At 50.0% G+C, this 22,671-nt stretch overlaps 6 protein-coding genes across 6 annotated transcripts; 5 read left to right on the top strand and 1 right to left on the bottom strand.

Annotated features, from left to right (window-relative positions):
- Positions 1 to 1,169: 1,169 nt before the first annotated feature.
- Z518_02457 (uncharacterized protein) lies at positions 1,170 to 2,972 on the top strand (the record flags this gene model as incomplete). The annotated part of the gene is made up of 1 exon (XM_013419485.1): positions 1,170 to 2,972. The coding sequence occupies one exon, from the start codon at positions 1,170 to 1,172 to the stop codon at positions 2,970 to 2,972; it is 1,803 nt and encodes a 600-aa protein (XP_013274939.1).
- Positions 2,973 to 8,201: 5,229 nt separating this feature from the next.
- Positions 8,202 to 10,635, top strand: Z518_02456 (calcium/proton exchanger; the record flags this gene model as incomplete). Its single annotated transcript, XM_013419484.1, has 2 exons — positions 8,202 to 9,020; positions 9,073 to 10,635. The coding sequence occupies 2 exons, from the start codon at positions 8,202 to 8,204 to the stop codon at positions 10,633 to 10,635; spliced, it is 2,382 nt and encodes a 793-aa protein (XP_013274938.1).
- A 1,050-nt stretch (positions 10,636 to 11,685) lies between these two features.
- On the top strand, positions 11,686 to 13,736 carry Z518_02455 (uncharacterized protein; the record flags this gene model as incomplete). Its single annotated transcript, XM_013419483.1, has 6 exons — positions 11,686 to 11,822; positions 11,884 to 12,102; positions 12,223 to 12,335; positions 12,381 to 12,727; positions 12,790 to 13,035; positions 13,095 to 13,736. The coding sequence occupies 6 exons, from the start codon at positions 11,686 to 11,688 to the stop codon at positions 13,734 to 13,736; spliced, it is 1,704 nt and encodes a 567-aa protein (XP_013274937.1).
- A 1,266-nt stretch (positions 13,737 to 15,002) lies between these two features.
- On the top strand, positions 15,003 to 16,376 carry Z518_02454 (uncharacterized protein; the record flags this gene model as incomplete). The annotated part of the gene is made up of 1 exon (XM_013419482.1): positions 15,003 to 16,376. One exon carries the CDS (start codon positions 15,003 to 15,005, stop codon positions 16,374 to 16,376), a length of 1,374 nt encoding a protein of 457 aa, XP_013274936.1.
- A 1,085-nt stretch (positions 16,377 to 17,461) lies between these two features.
- On the bottom strand, positions 17,462 to 19,699 carry Z518_02453 (uncharacterized protein; the record flags this gene model as incomplete). The annotated part of the gene is made up of 5 exons (XM_013419481.1): positions 17,462 to 18,428; positions 18,479 to 18,700; positions 18,880 to 19,287; positions 19,440 to 19,511; positions 19,578 to 19,699. 5 exons carry the CDS (start codon positions 19,697 to 19,699, stop codon positions 17,462 to 17,464), a joined length of 1,791 nt encoding a protein of 596 aa, XP_013274935.1.
- A 336-nt stretch (positions 19,700 to 20,035) lies between these two features.
- Positions 20,036 to 22,257, top strand: Z518_02452 (uncharacterized protein; the record flags this gene model as incomplete). The annotated part of the gene is made up of 9 exons (XM_013419480.1): positions 20,036 to 20,296; positions 20,367 to 20,443; positions 20,502 to 20,553; positions 20,616 to 20,790; positions 20,859 to 20,954; positions 21,022 to 21,528; positions 21,585 to 21,745; positions 21,806 to 22,081; positions 22,144 to 22,257. 9 exons carry the CDS (start codon positions 20,036 to 20,038, stop codon positions 22,255 to 22,257), a joined length of 1,719 nt encoding a protein of 572 aa, XP_013274934.1.
- Positions 22,258 to 22,671: the final 414 nt, after the last annotated feature.

Below are 22,671 nucleotides of genomic sequence, written 5' to 3'. Positions count from 1 at the left end.
TGTAAGAGGACGACTCTGATCCTGGCTCCTGTTCTTCGTCTAACTGCATATATATACGCGATGGGAAGCTGTCACAGAATGGGATTATGAAAGCATTTACAAAAGAATAAACATTCCAGGCCCCATCCTGCCCCCCTGGGCCGTTGCCCCGTAAAATCTCCTGGCCAATCGTCAGTTTCTACTTCGTCCTTATTGCAACCCCGTTTCAATGAACCATCGCCAGGAACAGCCTATGCCAGCCAACTCCATCAACTAGCTGCCTCTATACCGTAACCCGGCTGCGAGCCTTTTTCAGTTATATCAGAAGTCCACCGTAACCCACAAAGTACCTAAGCTGGGAGCTCGGGCCGGGAAAAGCATCCAAAGCACTCTTTGGAGATTTCAAGATGTGACGCAGTTCTGGAAAGCCACCAAACCCGGGTCCAAAGTTTTGAGCCTAGTCGACGCCAGCAACCTCTGCACGCTCTACCTCATCCATCCATCAGCTGAAGAGTATCTTTTCCCATCCCTTTCTTCTGACAGCTGTCCACTCTGAAGATGTCTGCTTTAGCGTCAATCCTCCACATTCCAATGTTGGCAGCTTATTTTACCGAACAGTGAACTCTTTCACACAACTGCTCCTGTGATCATTCCAATTCACTACCCAAAAGCTCTTCGAGTTGTCTGCCACGTTTGATTTGCCTCTCCCGTTTACCTCTAGCGGACACATTGATTGCTTTTTGCTCCAACATAGAGCGCCCGCGAGAACTTAAATTTCCGATCTCCAGTCGATTCAAGGCCCGGACAATATCTAAGTGGGCTATTGATTGAAAACAATAGACATTGTGCAACAAACCCGGGGTAAGTCAAGAGGGGGGCATACCATAGGAAACGGCAGTGCAGGGTGGAGCACGCACATATATCCATGCGAGAGCATCATGCTCGACGCGATGCTGGCCCGGAGCTTCGCGAATACGGCACAAAGGACGGGGCATCTTTCCAGGTTATAGTTCTGGTAAGTGTTTCACACGAGCTCGAGTTGGCGTCAAGAACAAAGAAATTCTCACGTGGCAGTGCTTGAGCATGGCTCTGTTCATGACCTGCATGCGCGTTGTTCTACGATACCTCGAGTTCTGTTGACTTCGCTTGACAACACTCAATCAAAATGCTGACCGCGACCTCAGGGATCAATGGGCGGCCCTCGCGAAGACAATGTGACAGGACTTCTTGTTAGAGCACCTCAGACAGAATGGCGCAAGAGTTCCATGATCGCGATTGACGCAGGGGCGCACCTGGCGAGCATTATTCGCATTCTCGAAAGAGATATGCCTCTTATATCAGAAAAGCTGCCTCCCAAAGACTATTGTCAGGTGCTGGAAGGAGGACCATTCGCCGGTGTACGCTTTCCGAACATATCTGCCAAAGCGAACGCCCTGTATCTCTTTCGGGAGATCCTCCATGCCTTTCTCATCACACATCCACATCTTGACCATCTGTCTGCCATGGCCATAAACACACCAGCCTTGGAGTATGGCCGAGAGGCAAAAGAAATCGTGGCTCTACCCTCTACTATTGAGGCCATCAAAAACCATATCTTCAATGACTGGCTCTGGCCCAACTTATCCGATGAGGGAAATGGCGTGGGATTTGTCACCTATCGACGACTGGTCGAAGGAGGTAATCCACGCTTAGGGTTGGGAGAGTCTCGAGGGTATGTGAATATCTGCGATGGTCTGGCCGCGAAATGTTGGAGCGTCAGTCACGGCAAATGCCATCGAAGGACTCACAGCATATCCCACCAACACGGTGATTCGTTTGGATGGAATCAGTCTGATTACAGCTTTCCGTCTCGAAGACTGTCCCGTATCTCAGACGACCACGGTTATTTTGCCGCAGTGACCCAGCAATTGCAAACTGTAGCCGCATACCCCTCTGGGTCAACACCAATGCCCGTGAACGTGCCGACCGGTCCAGTGACTCCGGGCATAGCTGGTGGCTCCACCGCTTCAGCTCACATGGATGGAAGCTACATGTTCGAGCCCGTGTCGAGCTCTGCTTTCTTCATCCGGAACGATGTCACCGGCAACGAGCTCCTCATCTTTGGCGATATTGAACCTGATTCAGTTAGCATGTTCCCCCGAAACCACGTGGTCTGGGAGGATGCGGCAGGTAAAATTATACATGAAACTCTGCAAGCGATATTTATCGAATGTTCCTACGACGACCGGGTCCGCAATGAAGATCTGTATGGCCACCTCTGCCCTAGGCATTTAATTGCCGAACTTGTTTTCCTGGCCAACTGTGTCGTCGTCAAACGTAAACAAATAGCTTCTGGGACGATTCCATCTTCTGCCAGCCAGACATTCGACGGACAATCTACATCAAAATCAGTTGACTCCTCACCCATAGTTCCTGACATGAGCATGGGACAACCGCCCACTCCCTCTGAACTTAAACGCAAACGCAAGCGTACCCTCAACGGCGACCTCAGCACGAGCCAGGAACCTACGCAAACCACATTCGACAACGCGTCCTCCTCACAACCCATCTCGAGCCCCTATGTCGGAAATCGAACCGGATCCGTCTCCACGACCCGCAGGAAACACTCACACTCGCCTCGAGATGCCACCGCTATGGCTCCTTCCGCAACTCCAGTTCGCGGACGTGCCGTGCAGTTTCAATCTGCTCCTGGCGCAAGTCCGGTGCAATCTACCGGTCAAATCATTTCTGGCCCAAACACTCCTCTCGCCTCCGTGACGCCCACAGCTACACACCACCACTCACAGTCCAACTCCTCACATATAACATTACGTGACAAGCTTGCCGAGCCCCTCAAAGGTTTGACAGTCCACATCATCCACGTGAAGGACACGATGCTAGATGGGCCGCCTCCTGGAGAGGTTATTGTGTCCCAACTGCGTGCTCTGAGCGAAGAGGCCGGCCTTGGAGTTGAATTTAATGTCACGAATTGTGGGGATAGTATTTGGGTGTGAGAGATTCCGTGACCACTAATAGGGTGTAAAGAACAAATTGTGGATGATTTTCTACACGGCACATGCGACGAATGTCATGTTTTTCTTCTCCCTATTCCATCCTTTTTTTTTTTTTTTTTCCCTTCTGCAGTGGAATGCCCAGTGTCTATTAACGGCCTCGTTTTGTTTTCAAGAATGTCCTGCTGAGGACTTCGTCAACTGATTTGTGTCGTGCATTTCGGTGAGAGATCCGGTAAGCGGATCAGAACATTATAATAAGGTGAATAGAGGATTCTGCATCTCGTGGAATGCAGTGTCAAAATATCGTTCCTGCTGGGTTTTGAGTTCAACAACCTCCTCCATCTACGGGGCTGGAGATTCTCTGCAAACTTTTGCGCGCGGGAAGCACTTATGAGAACCGAAGTGTGCTCTTTGTTACCCATTTTATCCTGTCAAGGAGTTTTGAAGCAAAATTCCAACGACTCTGCGCTTCTTTGTTCCAAAATGGCATCCTATGTCGCCAATACTTCTGTTTGGTCTTGTGAATGTAGTGGATCCACTGATTTTCGACTGGGATACCCGAGAATAGGATGATAACTTGTACCATACATCATTCACGAAATTGATCATACCACCGACATTACTGATGAAGATCCCCACCGATGTTAGCTCCGCCATTCGGATGAATTAATTTTCTGCCTCGACCGCTTGTTGAGTTCGATTCGGTCTTGGGCTGCGAGCTGGCCGCTGTTTTACCCCTCCTAATCTCTTCCTCAAACAAGACGGCCGATGTAATAAAAGTTACAAGTTGTCGACCAAGAAGTTGAATAAACAAGTCACGATCCTCGTCGTATGATCCCTCGCGGATTTATCCCCAGAGCTAGAAAGCCCAGGGCGGATTACCCGTAGTAGGATGAATCGGAGCAAGGCCACGAGTTTTGGGGATTGAGACACCTGTCGAGCAGTGGCTGTCGGTTCTCCCATCTCGGGCAGGGTTAACGTGCGCCTTTCTGCAACAACTTTTCGCTGGATCTTCTCAAAAGCAGGATTGTAGAGACCGATGTCACTCCCATCGGCTCCGGTCAACAGGATAATAGATCAGGAAAAGTGAGTTTCTTCCAGAGATCCGTTGCACATAATAAAGAGACAGTCACGATCCTTCATCGTAGCCCGAGCATTTTAGAACGCATCGTCGGAGACGTCCTCCAGAACATCCCAGATCTCTGCTCATGCGTCTCGATAGCGGCCCCCCCAAAATTAACGTCGGGTATTTTTTGCCGAGGAGTACGTGGGCCTCATTATTGAAAGCGTAAGCTTTCTTCTAAATCCCGAAACCCCTGCACGTGACCTGACCATGGGCGAAAATAAATCACGTGCCTGAAAATGACCGTATCACGTGCTTTCCCGGTCGAACCTCTGTGACTATAGGTGGCCCACGTGACCCTTTTGACGGTCCGCCAAGGTTTGTAATGACCAGGGGTCTTCGAAGCACACTAGTAACCCTCAGATACTATATAGTCAGACGGTCCCTCGGACCTCTTCGAACGCCAACCAAGTCCTCCGTGAAATCACACCTCGGCGCCGGAAAGGGCAACCCTCTCTAGCATTCATAGTCTCTTACGGCTCCCGGTCAAGATGATGAAAGCTACGCTTTTACCCCCCGCGGAATATCCTGTCCGCGGCCCCTAGTATATTGTAATTGAGTCTTTCCCCCCCTACATTGCCGAGTGGTGGGGACCTGCCGTGATCACGTTGCACATTCCCCGGAGATCTGAGGTCCAGTCTTCGATTGGGTCAAGACTCGATGCTCCCCAATCAATCCCTCTTGCGAACTGTACGCGTGCAGGGGGAGCGGGCGACATGGGTAAGCGGGTCCAATCAAAATGGCCCTCTTCATCAATTTCACCAACCATGTCCGTCTCGAACTCAAGCTGAATGTTGGATGGAACGGTCTTCTGCTCGTTAGATGGGGATAACGAGCCTGACAGAAGAGGAGATCAGAATGCTTCATGTCCCAACCCGGCACTGGTGAAGAGGGCTCCCGGGTGTGGGAAGATATTTCTGATACCGAATCAGTCACAAGGTTCTGGATCGTCCGGGGAATGTCTGCGCCACTGCGCGTGGGAATATCGAAATAGCTGAGCGATGCCATTTCTCCACGACCAAAGACGGTGGATGAGGAAACAGAGCCAAAGCTTCTGTATTGTTGCATACTTGGTCACACATGCTCTCCCTGTGGCCGGAGAAGAAAACGGATGTTGTCGGCCATGCATGACCTTCGGTCGTTTCCGAATCAATGAACTTTGCCACAACAACTCCAAAAATAAAGATCGAAACGGTCGGGATCTACCATGGATTGAGAGCCCAGCCTTTGAGGTCGAGAAAAGGTGTTCTCAGGTATGGGTCTTTGGATGTGCCTTGGACATTATCATAAGGAGCTGTTCGCAGCCTGAGAGGGGATTTTGCAAAGTCCAAGCCAGAGAATGTGAGGTTGGTCTCGTCTGTGATGTCCACGACAAAACGTAGGGCGCTCGTCCAGGTGCAAATATTCAATGAGAGCAACAGAACGCAACAACTGTACGCCGTTGGCTTCCTTGGGTTTGAAGACCCTCGCCATGGACATTCTCAAGGTAGTCAACTCGTCTCCTTGATTAAGTACAGGGACAGCTACTTCTAGGAGAGATATGTGATTAGACATCGGGGACGATTGCTGGCAGATGGTTCGACTCTGATGTTCCAGCCATCCTCCTACCCATCCTCCCGATCACGTCGACGGTCGCTAAAGTCAGCATATCAGAACCTAGGGATGCGCCAGAGAAAGATCGTTTAGGATACTTGGCAGTAGGGAGGCTAGGAGAAGGGGAAAGATAATGGAAAGCGGATAGGTGAGAGTGATTCGGTGGAGGAGTGATGGTGTCGGTAGTAGTAGGAAGGTTTCGAGATTCGGAGTTGCTCGTGACGGTCATAAAGACCCTAGCATTCTTCCCGGAGACTGTTCATCGCCAATGATACTAGTAGAGAACGTGGTAAAGGAAGCTAAAAGACGTTTAGTCACAGCGGCCGTTCGATGGGCGAGTCGATTGTCCCTGGTTGAGCGGAAAAGGAAAACAAACAGGAGAACAGGAACAAGGTCAATTGGATTGAAATGTGTTTGATGATAGAGGGATGGGAAAGTTCATGCCCACGGGCGATACGTACCGGTCGTGGAGAAGGAAGTATCGTCGCAGGCTATTACGAAGGTACCTAGGCAGCTTTCGGTGCCCTCACAACCCAACTTGTAGTTTACATCTACTAGTACTCGAGCACTGTTTCTAAGCAGTGTCTGGAGGACTATATTTTGCAAAATCACTGGCTAGCGACGCGGCTTGATGATGAGCACAGAACATGATATGTGGCCGATTGAGACAAGGCACGGTGACCACTAATTGACCCATACTCAAGCAGCTAGACTGCTTTTGCGGGATGACATCAGATCATCGATGCCTGCAAACTTGCTTATCCCGCCGCCTGAGAACTTTAGTCGCTTATTCCAGCAGCACACTCTTGCTATTCCCCGGCCCCTACGCAAGTCAGATCATTTGCCCACGATCTGGGGTCTTCCCAGCCTTGTCTGCTCCTGCCGCCTTAGGGCTCGCAAATGCCTGACACCGTCCGATTCTTTCACCGTAGCAATGGTACAACCAACCCGGATCCGGATTTCTCTTCGTCGTGTGTACCTATCCAGTGCCTTTCGCAGACGAATTTCTGCGCCTAGGTGGCGCTGATCGCACCCAAGTTCAGTCGTTTTGCTCGCTCCGAGAAATCGAAACATCGTGGAGCCTGTGGAGAAATGCTAGGACTTGTAAGGGAGGGGACGTGGTGGCCGGAATTGACAGGGTGGTTGCTTCCATGTCATGGGGGGAATATATGGCGGCATCTCTGGCAATCCAGCTTCCACTATACAAATCACAATTGTGGAATGATAATAGAGGGCATCAAAGCTCGTGATCGGTTGGCCTAAGCCGATTCCAGGCTGACAGTGGGAAGATACATGATCACCCCTTGGTAGAGGACGTCATCTCCATCACAGGATCAGAAATAGATAGAAGCTAGGTCGTATCAGCATTGGGAGGGGGGTGTTAGGATAAGTCGCTTTGCATTATGGCACGGCGGAGAGAGGCCTGCAAATCGGTTTGGAGCCGAGAGGCAACCTCGTCATCAAGAAGGGCGTCCATTCAAGTAGGCCAATAGTTCTGTATTATTCACAATGTAGTCAGTATCATTGTTTGGGAGTGGTGACCAGAGTGTGGAAGCACTCTTAGCGCTTTACTCGAACCCCTCAAGGAATGAGCAGGGTACCTAGCGTGTACGTTCCGCATCTCACTAGCAAATGACTGGAAAACATGTTGTTGCCGGGAATGGCTCTGAAATCACAGTATGAGGGTGTTTCGGACGTGAATGACTTGGAATCACTATGCTGGATGTTGATGACTGCAGGGTAGGAAAATGTTGAGTTGAAATCGAGTGGCCATTTGCATTTTACTGGGGATCATAGGAGTGAATCCTCCACGGTGATTGGATGGAGAAGCAGGATGCTTGCCTCGCAATGCCAAAGCCAAGCACCAGATAAGACTCCCTAGAAGGTTTAGCGGATTTCTTCGCAATCATAGGCACCTCGCCGCTAAATTGTGACGGTGAGTGTGAAATGCGCCGATTTAGAAGTGACTGCTGCATGCCTAATACTACTTGCGTTTACATGAGTCCCGAGTGCCTGTCCTTTCAGTAACATTAAAGCCTCTTCTTTCATTACATCTTTGCTCGTACAGACAAACAACTGCCCCCTGGTTAAAACAAGCAATTCGAAGCAATCAACCCGGCCATTCTTCTGATCTCCAACTATAAAACGACCAAACCAGTTTTCATTCCTTCTTTTCCCACTGAATCGTCATCTGGGCGTACGCGGAAGCAAAAGGGAAACCGTGAGAAAACGACGAGCGAACCCCACTCGCAGCGATCCCTGCAGCCACCGCGGACCTACGGTGGGAGCGCACCCTTCTCCCAATTAGATCTTCCAAGCATCGTCCGGGCGCGTCATCCGTTGAGCCAACCTACGCCTGCCCACTCACATCGCCTCCTTTGACCGAGCTGCCTCCCACGCTGCGTTTTTATTTCCCTCCGCTTTATCCTCTTCAACACCGTCTGTGACCTGCTTTGAAAGCAAGTCTGTTACACATTCCTTCATCATTTCTCTACACGCCCACTCATCCGCCGATGGTCGACTCCGCCGACGAGCCTCCGCTGTCACGTCGTCTACACTCATGGGCTAAGACTAAGGTGTCACCACCAACACCAGCAGCAGCACCGTCCCTCAACCTTCCCCGAAACCTCCGTGAAGACCCTGTCCAATCCCCTGATTCCCGACCAAACGAGACAGACACCCGCTTACACCATGCTGGCCACGACCCCTCTGCAGCTGGTCCTGCATCTTCAGACCACCGTATCGCCGAGGCCGATAAAGAGCAACAAGATCTACCGTCTGTGGACAAGAAAGGAGATGGAACGCAATCTTCCCCCATAGGGACTACTGAACCCAAGGACAAACCGCCCTTGGTCCATCGTTTCCTCCGCGATGTCGAGCGCATCATCTTCTCCAGTTGGGTCAACTGGCTCCTTGTCTTTGTGCCTGTTGGCCTCATCCTGGGAATCTTGGTGGACTGGGTTCATACCGATGTTGTAAGTCCCAGCGCCGTCTTTGCCCTCAACGCCATTGCCATCATTCCTCTGGCTTCACTCCTGTCATTTGCAACAGAGAGCGTTGCCATCAGACTGGGCGACACCATTGGTGCGCTTCTGAATGTCACCTTTGGCAATGCCGTCGAATTGATCATCTTTATCATTGCCCTCGCGGCGAAAGAAGTCCGCGTCGTCCAAGCCGCTGCCCTCGGTTCCATCTTGGCCAATCTCTTGTTGATCTTGGGCATGTGCTTTGTCGCCGGCGGTCTGAGATTCCGAGAACAGTTGTACAACTCAACCGTCTCGCAGATGAGCGCGTGTCTTTTGTGTTTGAGTGTCATCAGTCTGCTCCTCCCCGTAAGTCTCCCCAAATTGAGACCGTGTTGCATTCTGCTGATTCCGTTTCCAGACGGCATTCCACGCCTCCTTCTCCGATACAAGCAAAGCAGACCACGTAGTTTTGAAAGTGTCACGGGGGACCAGTGTAGTCCTGTTGTTGGTCTACATGTTGTACCTCCTGTTCCAGCTCAAATCCCACGCGTTCATGTACCAGAGTACTCCCCAACATCTCATTGACGAGGAGTCCCATCCTGGAGTCCTTGCCGACATCCTCAATTCATCCAGTTCTTCCAGTGACACCTCTGCCTCCGGCTCCACCGATTCTGACTCCAGCTCTGGCTCTCATACCACCGCCAAACGAATCAGACGAGCCCTCCGCAGAAGGAGGCGCAAATCAACTTCTAGTACGAAAGACACCGTCTCAATCCCGGGATTTACGAGAAGCCCATCGGTTCTCACTAGACATGGCGGCTCAATTACCCAGGCGACATCTCCGACATCTCTCGATCTAGACCCTGTCTTCTCTGGCGACGAGGCCGACGTTGATGGCGAAGGGAGGACGGGTCGTCGCCGATCACGTACTCAGGTCATCCAGTCTCGTGATTTTGAGAGTGAAGTACCACAAGATCAGACGTCCGAGAAATCTAAGAAACGTCGCAAGAATTTCAAGAAGACCAAACGCTCGAAAAATGAAAAGGCAAAGGCAAAGGACCCGGAAAAGTCGCCTATTGTTGAGACACAGACCAAGGTGAACTCTCTGACACCGGTGAATACTGTTCTACCGCAAGTCGAGTTTGCAGCGGAGACTCAAGAGATTCCTGCCGATGGCACTCCCAAACGACCATTCAACATTCGCCATTTGTCTGAAGCAGTCAAGCCTGCCTTCCCACACCATCAAGCTACGGGAAGACCTCTTGCCATGCCTATCCGATCCGTCTCCCGACCTCGATCTGGATCGCGAGGTCTTCGCCGGACTTCTTCCATGCCGGACATGATTCATCCCACAATCTCCCACCCCCGACTATCGTCTGTGACGATTGCACCGGTGCAGCCTCGCTCTCCCAATTCAGAGGGGGGGACGGAAGTTGAAACCGAAGAAGTCGTCGAAGTCAAGGAGCATTTATCCCGCACTTCTGCGGTGATCCTTTTACTGGCAACTACAGGACTCGTGGCGCTGTGTGCCGAGTTCTTGGTGGGAAGCATCAATTACCTGGTTGCCAACAGCAGTATCAGCCAGGCATTTATCGGTCTGATCATTCTGCCCATTGTGGGCAACGCAGCCGAGCACGTCACAGCCGTCACAGTGGCCGCGAAGAACAAGATGGATTTGGCCATCAACATTGCCCTGGGGAGTAGCATCCAGATCGCGCTTTTTGTCACCCCTCTAATGGTCATCCTTGGATGGATCCTCAAGACAGACATGAGTTTGTATTTCAGCCTCTTCGAGACTGTTAGTCTGTTTGCCAGTGCCTTTATCGTCAGCTTTTTGATGATTGATGGCCGCAGCAATTACCTGGAGGGAGCCTTACTGATCGCAGCGTACGTCATCATCGCGGTTGCGGCGTTCTTCTACCCTACTTGCGACCTGAGCTCCGCCAGCGGACCACTTGAGGGTACGGACAAAGTTTGTTAGACTGGGGGATGGTTGGCAATTAGTGGAGACGTAGGGGGGAGGCAGCCGGAATTACTCCGAATTCCTTTTCTTGTTCAACGCTCGTTAGGAGTCAAGGATTCGGCCTGGGTTTTTTCAGACAGCAACATTGAAGTACGTTTGGAGGAGAGAATGACGTTGAAAATGGCGGGATCACTTCCAGTTCGACACATTCGTTTTATGGAAATGGTCATATTGGCCCAGTCACTAGGACTTCAGATACACAGTGCTATCAGCATAACTCTTCATTCGTTGAACCTGGGGTGGAATCTTCTTATATCCTTAGGGATTGCCTAGAGCCGTTTCCTCGTATTCTTAAACCGCAAGGAGTATAGGTCCAAGCTGACGGCCCGCTAGTCTTTTAGGCGCGGGAGTAAAGTTTGGGCAAGATTTAGGGTGCGTGCTTGGTTTTGTCAAGCCTCCAATCTCGGCCTCTTCGCCTGTCTTCAGTCTGGACCACACGCTTTTATCTTTGAATCTCCGAGAGCCTCCTTCAATTCCAGTCATCTCTTGTTGGGCCGTTATTGCTGTCTCTCCATTGTCTGGCAGCCGGAGAAACCCCAGTGTTGAACGAAATATTTAATCACCTTCCATGTTGGCGCTACACCGAGAGCTCGCCTGTTCAATAGCAACCTGCATGGCACAAGCATGTCAGCACCATGTAGGATGGGCTCCCAGCCAAAACAAGCCCTTGAACGGTGTTTTGTGCGTCCAAAATGCTTATCGTCGAACCTCTCCTTATCATTCTTACGCCACTGCATACTATATGGCCCAGCTTTTCCGCCAACCAAATCCAGTATGCTTGGTGATCAACACTGCAACGCGTTGGAGCACCTTATCGCGCTTCGCCAAACTCTGCGCTTCAAGATGGTGCCATTTGCCGTCGATTGGAAAGTCATTACTAACTTTGTCGATGCAATTTCCTCGGACGACATCTTCTTGCTGTGTCCGCCTTTCTTTCCAGGGTGCCTACCCCTCTATAGTTGATAACCTCCTTCCAGGGGTTTTGTTTTCAGCCTTGATTCCCAAACCATGACGGAAGCTTCAGACTTGAAAGACAAGAGCCAGGACGGCTCAGATGCTCAACCCCAAGACGAGCGGCGTGGATCTCTAATCGTCGACAAATACCTCGCCAGCGAGGAAGATGCGGCTACTCTGGCAAAGATGGGGTGGGTCCATCTCTGTCAACGTCCTTCCGTCGAACTGTGAGATCTAACGTTGTTTTTAAAGCTACAAACAGGAGCTCCGTCGCAACTTCAGCATGCTTGAAGTTTTCGGCCTTGCTTTTGCCATTATGGGCCTTCTACCTTCCATTGCCAGTACATTGGCCTATTCAATCCCTGCCGGGCCTGTGGGTCTTGTTTGGGGCTGGTTTCTTGCTTCAGGCTGTATCTTTGTTGTTGGCCTGGCCATGAGCGACATAGCTTCGTCGATGCCGACAAGCGGCGGGTAATGACCCCCTTTTGGTACTGTTTACAGCTCGGTCTCCCTTCGCTTGTCGCCTTTTCTGTATCAATGAAATACGAGGTCGAAACCAGGTGGCGATCCGCGAAGCTAACAAGGCGATAGGCTTTATTACTGGACTCACTATTATGCATCACCCAAGTGGAGAAATCCTCTCAGCTTCCTTGTCGGCTATAGCAACACCCTTGGACTTGTGGGAGGACTTTGTTCCATTGATTGTGCGTGTGTTTCCGTGGATTATTTCGAGGCTAAGTCAGTCGCAGATGGATTCTCACTCATGTTTCTCTCCGTCATCGTGATCTCGCGTGACGGCAATTGGACTCCGAGCAACGGCACCATCTATGGAGTTTTTGTGGCCACGGTCGCCTGTCACGGTCTGATCGCCTCTACTATGGCACGAATTATGGGGAAACTGCAGACCGTCTTTGTTGTGATGAATTTTGTCTTGATATTCGCCACTATCGTTGCATTACCAATCGGGGCGGATAAACGCAATGGCGCTTCCTCCATTTTCACAAAGGTCGAAAATCTCACGACTTGGCCATCAGGCTGGGCTTTTATGCTCTCCTGGCTAAGTCCCATCTGGACCATAGGCGGCTTTGACTCCGCGGTAAGGAAGATGGATCAAACTGACAGGAATCTTGAAACACCTGGCATATCTGACTTCTCTAGGTCCACATTTCCGAAGAAGCCCAAAATGCCACCAGAGCCGCGCCAATGGGCATTTTGTTTTCCATCGGAGCATGCTGGCTGTTTGGATGGGTCTGTTGTATTGTGATTGCCGCATGCATGTCACAAGATCTTGAACACATTCTCGGCTCTCCTTTTGGCCAGCCCATGGCGCAAATCTACTACGATGCCCTTGGAAAAAACGGAGCCTTGGGATTTATGTCATTGTTGATGATTGTTCAGTTCTTGGTGAGCATTCGAACCGAGGTTTCCGTGTGTGATCGATCATTCACTGACGTAGATTGCAGATGGGCATTTCTATCCTGGTGGCCGCCTCCCGCCAGTCCTGGGCCTTTTCTCGCGATGGAGCTTTACCCTTCTCCAGATTCTTCCGGCCGATCTCTAAACGATTTGGCTATATCCCTGTCCGCACTACAATCGGATGTGCGGTCCTAGCGGCAGTTCTGGGCTTGCTATGTCTAATTGCTCCCGCGGCTGCCGCAGCCCTGTTTTCACTTGCGGTGGCTGGCAACAATCTTGCTTGGGGTACTCCGATTCTCTGCCGTGTTCTATGGGGGCAGAAGAAATTCAGCCCGGGACCCATATACACTGGTAGAGCCTCCGTTCCCATCGCGTGGGCCGCCATCTCTTTTCTCATTTTCGGCATTCTCCTCTCCATGTTCCCTGTCGGCGGACCCAACCCGGATGCTGAAAGCATGAACTACACTTGTGTGATCAACTCTGCGGTATGGGGAGGTGCTTTGCTCTACTACTTCATTGATGCGCGCAAGTGGTTCCGTGGTCCTCAAATCACGATTGATCTTAGCCAGCTCACGGAAGAACAGGAAGCGGCACTGAGGGAAGAAGGCCTGAAGGAAGAGGGGACCAGGGGCCAAGGTATCGTTGGCGGCAGGAGTGGCAGTCCCAGCCCACCCTTCAAGTCAACGTAAATCTCAAACGGCTGAGAGAACAATGGTCGCCACATTTTCGTCCGAGAGGTATCGAATTGTGCCAGATTCAGTGGGACATGTCCATGATCAAATAGGCGGAATGACCACCTGAGAATTGGACCGCCCTGGATATCAGACTCTACCTTTTCCTGAGTTCTCGCGTGCTTCTTTGTACATGGTTCCACTTATTCATGGAAGGTAACGCATCACCCTCGCCACTAAAGGGTTCCCCGAAGAACACGTCAAGAAGAGTTGAAGCATTCTTCTGTCCAATCTCTCCACCTTTTTTCCAAGTTGGCTTTCCCTCACTCAAAGGAATATACCATAGCCCACACCAAGGCTGCGCCGCAAGTTACCCCTAGTTTCTCCTTATTTGACGCAGCTACATTTGGTCGGCTTCAGTCCACCAATCACAAAAGTGGAAGCGGTGCGCCGCCTCAAGACTCTACAGCCCCGGGAAAGGTCAGATGACAGCCTTGCCACGCGACGTTTTCAAAATGCCCCTCCGCTCATTCCTTTGAAAATTGTGGATTGTTATCTTTTCCTTTTGAGAGGTCTAGGGAGGTTAATGCGAATACAAGACGGAATTACGACTCGATATCACTATTAACCAACGATTGAGTTGGCGATTTGGTTGTAGTGTCGGGAAGAGAATGTATGAGCTAACTAGAACTCTCTGGTGGGGGTGGCCGCTTTACTTACATAAACGAATGTAGTCTAGCATGAGCCAGAGCGTAGGGCGGAAATCCATGGCAATAAAAATGTGTCACGGGCCGTGAGAAGCATGTTGCCTTGATGCCTTCTCAAAGCGCGATTAGTCGATGTTATATTGACTGCCTCGCTTGTCATTTAGATCATTTCCCAGTCCCCATTCCCCTGTGTCATTACGATTCCACCCTGAGGCACTCTAACATAATGCCAGCAAAACCCATGCGTATTCTGGTGTGGTATTGTTGTGAATGTAAAAGTGGGCCGATGCTTGTTTCTCACAATACGCACTGTTCTTCTTGTTACTGTCCCCGGTGTTCGAGATGTCCTGTCGAGCCTAATAATTCCAGCCGTAGTTTCAACTCGGATTTCAACGAAAATATATCATATAGAACAACCCCCCCAAGAGATGGAATCGAACACACAAGACCGCCTCCAGTGGACCCATGGGCCGCACGACTTGAGGGCCGCGCCTCACACCCAAGACCCGATCCGGACCCCTCCGGCCCGTCCAAAAGTACCGGTACAACCACCCGGAGAAAGGCCAAACCAAGACCAATGCAGGACCCGGGTGAACAACAGATACATGTCGATCAAGACGCCTTGGGCCTCTTCAACCCGAACCTTGCAACGAAGCTGGAGAATCCTTTTGGAGACAAGCAAGATGGCCTTGAACAGAAAAATATATCTCCCGGCGAAGCGACAATTTCCAAGACGCTCCCAACTTCGCGGGCGGGGGATTTCGTTTCTAAGGAAGATCTTAAGTTAGAATATGCTCCAGATTCCAAAGAATATTCTCAATCAAGACGGCAAGGAGAATTTTCACAGTCCGGTAAGTGCAAGACAACGGAGGAAGAGGAGACATCTTCTATGACCACCGGCCAACACTACAACAACGTGGAGAATGGAAGCCGTCTTGACAGGAGGAATTATTGGACCTGGAGCCAGAAAGAACCGCCACTACAACCGGGTATGATTCGAATAAGGTTTCGGTGCGCTTGTCAGGCCGTCGTTTGGGATGATTACCCAGATACCATAGCCAATGCAGCGAAATCCCTTGAGCATCATCTAGATCGACATTTTAGACAAGCTGTCAACAGTTCTAGGAAAACTGTAGATGGCAGAGTTGGCAAAACTCTGCGATCGTTTTTCTCAGTCTGCGCCCGTGGGTTCAGGAGTCTGTATCGCAGCTCTCCTGGTAGGGCTCAGGGTCATTCTGGCCAATCTATTGATTCAGAAGCCCAACAAAACCCATCAACTTCAAGTGAGTCTGCAACGACATCCTTTTATCTCACCTGTGCGACTCAAGATGCACGTATACCTACCCTGGTACAGTCACCAGCCGCATCAATTCATTCGGATCTCGAGTATTTTGATCTTCTTAGAAAGATAATAAACGACCAGAGGTGGACGTTGCGGGGAACATTGAGACCCCGAAAGATTATTTCGATCAGATATGTCAAATTCGAGCTCCTTTTCGACAATAAACATGTAGAGATCCGGAAGACTCCTGACTTTCCTGAGGACAATCAACATTATCAACCGAGCAAAGGCGACTTTGAACGGGAAGAATTCTGTCCATGGGGCCCGAATCTTCTTCTCCATTTTTTCGAGCGCAGGCATGAATGTCCGCAACATCCCAAGATCCTTGCTCGTATACCCAGGAAGTTGAAGGAGAAGCTTGTCGTCACCGACACCAGTGGCGTCCTCATGGGATGGGGAATGCAGCTAGATGACGGGTTGGATGGATTACGGGTTGGAATCATGGGCATTATAGGTCTGATGTTGAGTTCTGTGTTTGGAATCCTGTGGGCAAAACTTCACGGGAACGATGTCCAGGGCGGAACGGGCCTTACTCAATGTCTCATGGCATTTGTTACCTTTCTTGTCACGATGCACGGTATTGTCGGTTTTGTTGAGGAACGGCATTAAAATTACCTGTAGCTGGTTGATACAGCCCTGCTCATTGCAAGCTAAAAGGAGAATATATTTTATTAGGAAGCGTATACATTATAATTTCCTCCGATGTGAAGCCTCTCTAGCACCTCAGTCCTCGCGACAACTTGCCTTCTATTCGTCATCTCACTCATCCAATAGATCCCGATCCTACAACTGACTCTAGTGCTGAACTGACATCCGATCCTGGACCGAATCTCGTGCACTTTTTCCCGGTCCGATCTACGGACGTGTCGAATGTGGTAATATGGATATGGCATATGGTAGATGTCATGGACAATCCTTGCCCGCTATTAGCGGATCAGGTTGCTGATCAAGGATCCTGACCCTAAGGATCCCCTCAACATGCCCTTTAGAGAGGTCTTCGCAAGGCTTGACTTTTATCAGGATCTCCGTACGAGCTACCCCGACCGAGAGTCAAGTGAACGCTTGACCACTTTGTTCTCTAGATCCGAGTCCAGCAAAGTTTTGTTCTTACGTCTGCATCTCAATATATCCGTACAGATATCTAGCGTACGGTATACCATCTATGCAATGTCCATCATGAGCAACGTCAATGACAATATATCCAACCAGCCTAGCCACTAAATCCGAGCCATCACCTTCTCTAACACCAATCCCTTCCACTCCCGAGGCGAGCCTACCTCTTCAACCACTCGTCAACACGACGATGACACAATCGCCATACTGGTGAGGAAACAATATCTGTGCGTCGCGGCTCCGGAATCCCCGCCATCCAGTCGATTACCTGGCGAAAGCGCAGCCATTGAATTCCCATCACCGCCCCTTCCCTGTGGCATAGACAGCAATAATGGTATTGAAGGGCCTCCGGAAGACACGACCGTCAGACGGAGAGGTCTTACGCAAAATGCATTCGGAAAATGAGAGGTCCAAGCAGGATCGGTCTTGGGTGGTAGACGATGAGTTAATGCCGGGAAGTTCCTCAATGTGTACGTCCCCTGTTATGAGCTGTCAGTTGGGCACCGTTTGGCTACCGTGTTAATTCTTCCCAATGGAGATCCTTTGATTGTGACAAAGACGGTCTGCACTCAGTGTCGTCATCATGTAAACTGCTGCCAGAAACTGTCGTCGAGGAATTCGAACAAGGCCGCTGCACCAGGCATGGTTGGATCGTCATCGAAACCAGCAGCAGCAGCAGCTGGGATGCTTCCTTCGGAGGGAGTGGCGACTTGAGAATTGTCCAATGTTTTCAATTGAGCAAGCCGTCTCGCCTCGTGCGCTTCTTTTATCATCTGAAGTTTCGGTGCCAGTGTCATGAAGATCTCAGGGGCAATTCTCGGCGTCGATCCGTTTGACGAGCCATTTACTTGGCGAATCGATGTTTGTGCATGCTCCTTTGCTTCTTCAACCTTCTGCGCCATGGTATCGATCGCGCTGCAGAAATTTAGTGTGTTATGGACATAGTTCTGATCCCAACCATCGCTGACGAAGACAGTCAGCATCGATGTGACAGCAATCGCGTGGCCGACCAGCGCCCACACCGTGTGAGGGAGGTCGAAGTAGATGGACACCGGGGTCGTATAGAATAATTCAAAGCAGGCTTTTGCGCCGTTGAGACACGCGTGGAGCATGTTGAGTCGAGTCATGGGCAGACTCCCGTATCTGATGGGATCGATGTTGTCGTTTAATGCGATCTCGTATAATACAATCTCAATGGCGTGGTAATTAACCAAAAGAATTGCTTGCTCCGTGAGTGTGGGGTGGTTTTGGGAACTATGGAACTTACTGCTTTGCGGCATATCCAATGGCAGTGACGCCTTGAGCCGTCGTAGTTCAACTTCAAATAATTTGACACAGGCACCTATGGGAGTCGAGAGACCCGAAGAGGTATCGATTTCATCGTGATTGAGAGTACGATTGATTTTCTCTCCGAGGCAATATAATCGAATTAGCTGGACGAGATATTGGTCGCTTGAATATTCTGCCGTCTCACCCAGGATGTGACAGCATTCTTCGGCATATTTGGAATATCTGACAGTTTCAATGTCTCTGGCGCATATTGAGACGCTGTTTTCGAGTGAGATAGAGCCGTGGAACTAGAGAAATACGAGACGTACACGGCACTGGTGTAGAAACAACCGAGAAACGCTCTTCGCTCTTCCAGAGTCCGCGTTGCTGCTGGTGTTGGGTCTTTGCGAAAATGTTTGAGACTGCCATTTGCATAGCGTAGACGACTCTTGGAATTGGGCTCTTTGTACAATCCGAGGTCGGTCATCATGGAAATTGTCAAGTAAGTGAGATTGGTGAGTTGGTTTCCAAGATGAAGGTGGAAATGATACCTGTTCTCTCAATGTCAGTAAAACCGAAGCGGCCAAAGTCTGATATCTTCGATACTGCCACCCTCGCCAGCCATCCAAGCGGATGCTCCATATTGATTGGTGGCCTTTCATCAGACAACGACATTCGGTAGTAAACAGAACAATCTGCCAGGTCAGGGAATTACGAGAGGGGGACGAACCATGCGAGGTATACGAGTAGTCCCTGAAGAAGATCAAGGCTTTGTTCTCCCTTGATTAGAACCTTATGGCTGATGATCTCTCTCACTCTCTTCCCCAGTGCTGACTGCTGCCATCTATCATGTCGGCATCCAACCATCGCGATCGTCAAAAAGAGAACAGGTTTCTGCTCTTTGAACCGGTTGACGTCAACATTGGGCGGGATGACCACAAACGGAAAGTACGGCGCCATATAACTTCGATATGTCTCCAGTATCAACTCCGCTTCGCCATCGGTCTTGATGAAATGCTCAACACTAGCCGTGGGTGAGAGCAGAGCTGGTCCCTCGAAACTAGGTCCTCCTATTCGCTCGGACGTTGTAAGAATTGCGGTGACTCCGTCCAACTTTTGCTCGAGCCTTGTCACATCACTAATGAAGTGTTAGGAGAGCGGGCGTTCACAGGTTTCATGCGAATTGAAAATGGTACGGTCTGCTAAGGAAGCCACCACTGAAGATGGTAGGAAGGGTTCCATGGCCATAAGGAATCACCACGGTCAAAAGACGTCAAGGTTGCAGCTTACGATTTTTGAGCTTCCTTGCGCTTATGTGCGCCTGGTATCTGTCCACTGCATGGTTTCTTTAGCCGCTGACACCTAGCGACAACTTAGCCTGAAACGTCCCGGGATTGAGATTCAAGGTAGGGTATGTCAATCCAATACCGTTTGCAGATACCTGCTCCATGTTCGATTTCACATCTCACTTTTGCACGGGCGCATGGAAAACAGGCCTTCGGAACACGATTGCCGCCCTCGGGTTCGCTAGTCGGAGTTATATGAAACATATTGTTAAGTTTGATCACAGTTCAAGTGGCCGGGTTCGTGGGAACTCGGGGCCCTTTCTAGTGTCCTGGCAAGCATATTGCTCACTTTGATGGGCGCGATTTGGAGCACAGAATGTGGGATGCTTGTGGCGTGCTCTGTTCTTAACGAAAAGAGCGGACACGGAATTCCGATTCCGCAAATGATCCCTGTCGTTGACCCCGTACAACAAGCATACTCAGCCTCGTATTGGTGGACGGACTGGTACGGAGTACAGGTACGAAATGCAATCAGTGAAACGTCTCAAAAGGTTGATATAGTCCTCAATATCTCCTTGAACACATGAAATTAACAACATTATGGAAAATACATCGTCTTCAGAACAGCACGAGATGCTGGCAAAAAAGGACATGAGCGGTACCAATGATGAGACAGATCCCACACCTCTCGACCCAAGCCGACCAACCAACAATAACGGCCAGCCTATTGTACACCCGGAGAAAAAGCAAGATGAAATAGGCGAAGTTTCCAAGCCTACCGGTCTCGCATTATTCATTCTAGTCTCTGCGGTGTTCTTCGCAGCCTTCCTTATGGCTCTCAACGGATCAATTATCGCAACGGTATGTCACGCGCAGGAACAAATCGAACTCAAGAAAGGAAAAGAGGTAACATGCTCGGAAACAAATATAGGCCATTCCACAAATTACCTCCCATTTCAATTCTCTTAATGATATCGGCTGGTATGGAAGTGCCTATCTAATTTCCACGTACGTAACCCCCGACATTTCTGTGCCGGATTGGTTTGAATGACGATGATGCTCTCAGCTGTTCTCTGCAACCCCTGGTTGGAAAGTTCTATACTCATTTCCCGATCAAGGTAAATCGAGTGATACCCGATCGGAATACAGCGGCGCCAGAAAGTCTAATGCGTGACTCCAGCAAACATACCTAATCTTCGTTTCTCTCTTTTCTCTCGGATCTCTGATCGCTGGAGTCGCCACTTCCTCGAACATGGTCATTGTCGGAAGAGCGATTCAAGGTATCGGGGGTGCTGGAGTCATCAATGGCACATTCATAACAATTTCTGTAGTTGCTCCTAAAGAAAATAAACCATGTGAGCAATATCCCCAGTGTCTCTTTTCCCCTGAGAATTCCCAGAGACAGTCTTCTGACCCCAAGCAGTGCTTATCGGCATCGGCATGGCCTGTGCGACAATTGGATCTGTCATCGGGCCTTTGATAGGAGGCGCACTCACGCAGAAAGTCTCGTGGCGCTGGTGTAGGTTTGTCTTTTTGGGTGTTCACCTTGATTTTGGAGAGAGAAAGGTGGCTAAAATTTCCTGAAGGCTTCTATATCAATTTGCCTCCCAGTGGCTTCGTGCTTTGCGTTCTCCTCTCTCTCGCCATCCCTGAACAAATGGAGAAGAAACCGGTCCGGCTTAACTTCAAATCCATAATCCTCGAGGAACTCGACTTCACGGGTTTTGCCTTCTTTGCCCCGGCCTGTGTCATGCTACTACTGGCGGTGACTTGGGGTGGCCAACAGTATCGCTGGGGGTCATCGACGATTATAGGGCTTTTCTGCGGCTCTTTTGCCATGTTCATCGTGTTTTCCGTCTGGGAAGTCTATCGAGGAGAAAAGGCCATGATCCCTCCAACCATTGCGCGAAATCGACTTGTCATATTTGGCTGTTTCACCTCTTGCTTTCAAATGGGGTCTTCGTTACTTTTATCCTATTATCTCCCCCTTTGGTTCCAGGTCGTCAAGAACGCAAGCCCGACCATGAGTGGTGTGATGATCCTTCCAACGGCGATCTCCCAGGGTTTCGGCGCTGTAATTGCCGGCAAATTCGGTGGGTATTCCTTCTTTTGTCGGTTTCTGTGCAATGTTGTGCTCACTCTTGTACAGTTCAAGTGATTGGATACTGTACATCTTGGGCGCTGATCGGATGCATGTTGACCTCCGTGGGTGCTGGCTTAATGACGACCTTTGTCCCTTCCACTGGTGCTGGCCCATGGATTGGATATCAGATTCTCGTCGGCACAGGCCGGGGTTCTGTCCTTCAAATGGTAAGCTCTGCTTTCAGTCTCTATGAGCGTGTTATGAAATGCTGAACACCACATCTTTAGCCAATTACCGCGATCCAAAATCTTCTCCCAGCGAAAGAAATCTCCATTGCCACGTCTCAGGTATTCTTCTTTCAATACCTGGGAGGAGCCGTCTTTATCGCCATCGGAGATACCATCTTCAGCACCGTCCTTCGTGCCTCATTACACAAATATGCGCCCGGTGCGGATCCCCAGGATGTAATCGATGTTGGCGCTTCGTCTGTGAGATCAAATGTGTCAGCCGTGGATCTCCCCGGCGTGTTGCGCGCATATGACTATGCAATCGTTGATACATTTGTAAGTTTCAGAATCCTGTAAGAAAAATTTTCAAGTCGATCTAATCGTTCTTGCCTTTATAGTATCTCGCCGTTGGTGGATCTTGCGCTGCTTTTCTGACCAGTTTCGGTATGGGTTGGCAAAAGCTTCCACAGCAGAAGAAGGACCAAAAGAAGACAGATGGTGGAGACCCCTAGACGTTCTCGTACCTTAATTTGGGAGTGTTGGACTGTAGTTGTAAGATGTTGATGTTCGGGTAAAATTTGCTTTACACCTTTGGCATATAAACTTAATTCGTTTTGCAATAGGTGTTATGAGATGGGCGTCGAAGATTGCTCTTTGGTAAAGTGAATAGGTAGATCAGATCAAAAAGGGATACCATGTGTGTGAATAAAATGCGTAATGGCTTCCCAAATTCCCGCTGCGACGGTGGTCCAGATTTTGCCAAATAGTCTGGCAGTTCTCTTGTAGGACTCATTTCCAATTTGACGATAGCTTCTCTCGTGTCTGTATGAGTCCAGTCGAGCACTGGATCGTCCCAAAATTTTTGGAAATGAAGCGTTTGTCGTAAGAGGGCCAATTTCTCCGAGACAAGCTTTCGAGCTCGATTA

The sequence above is a fragment of the Rhinocladiella mackenziei genome, assembly GCF_000835555.1.
Source record: "Rhinocladiella mackenziei CBS 650.93 unplaced genomic scaffold supercont1.2, whole genome shotgun sequence".
Lineage (NCBI taxonomy): Eukaryota > Fungi > Ascomycota > Eurotiomycetes > Chaetothyriales > Herpotrichiellaceae > Rhinocladiella > Rhinocladiella mackenziei.
This window is presented reverse-complemented; position numbering and strand designations above follow the sequence as displayed.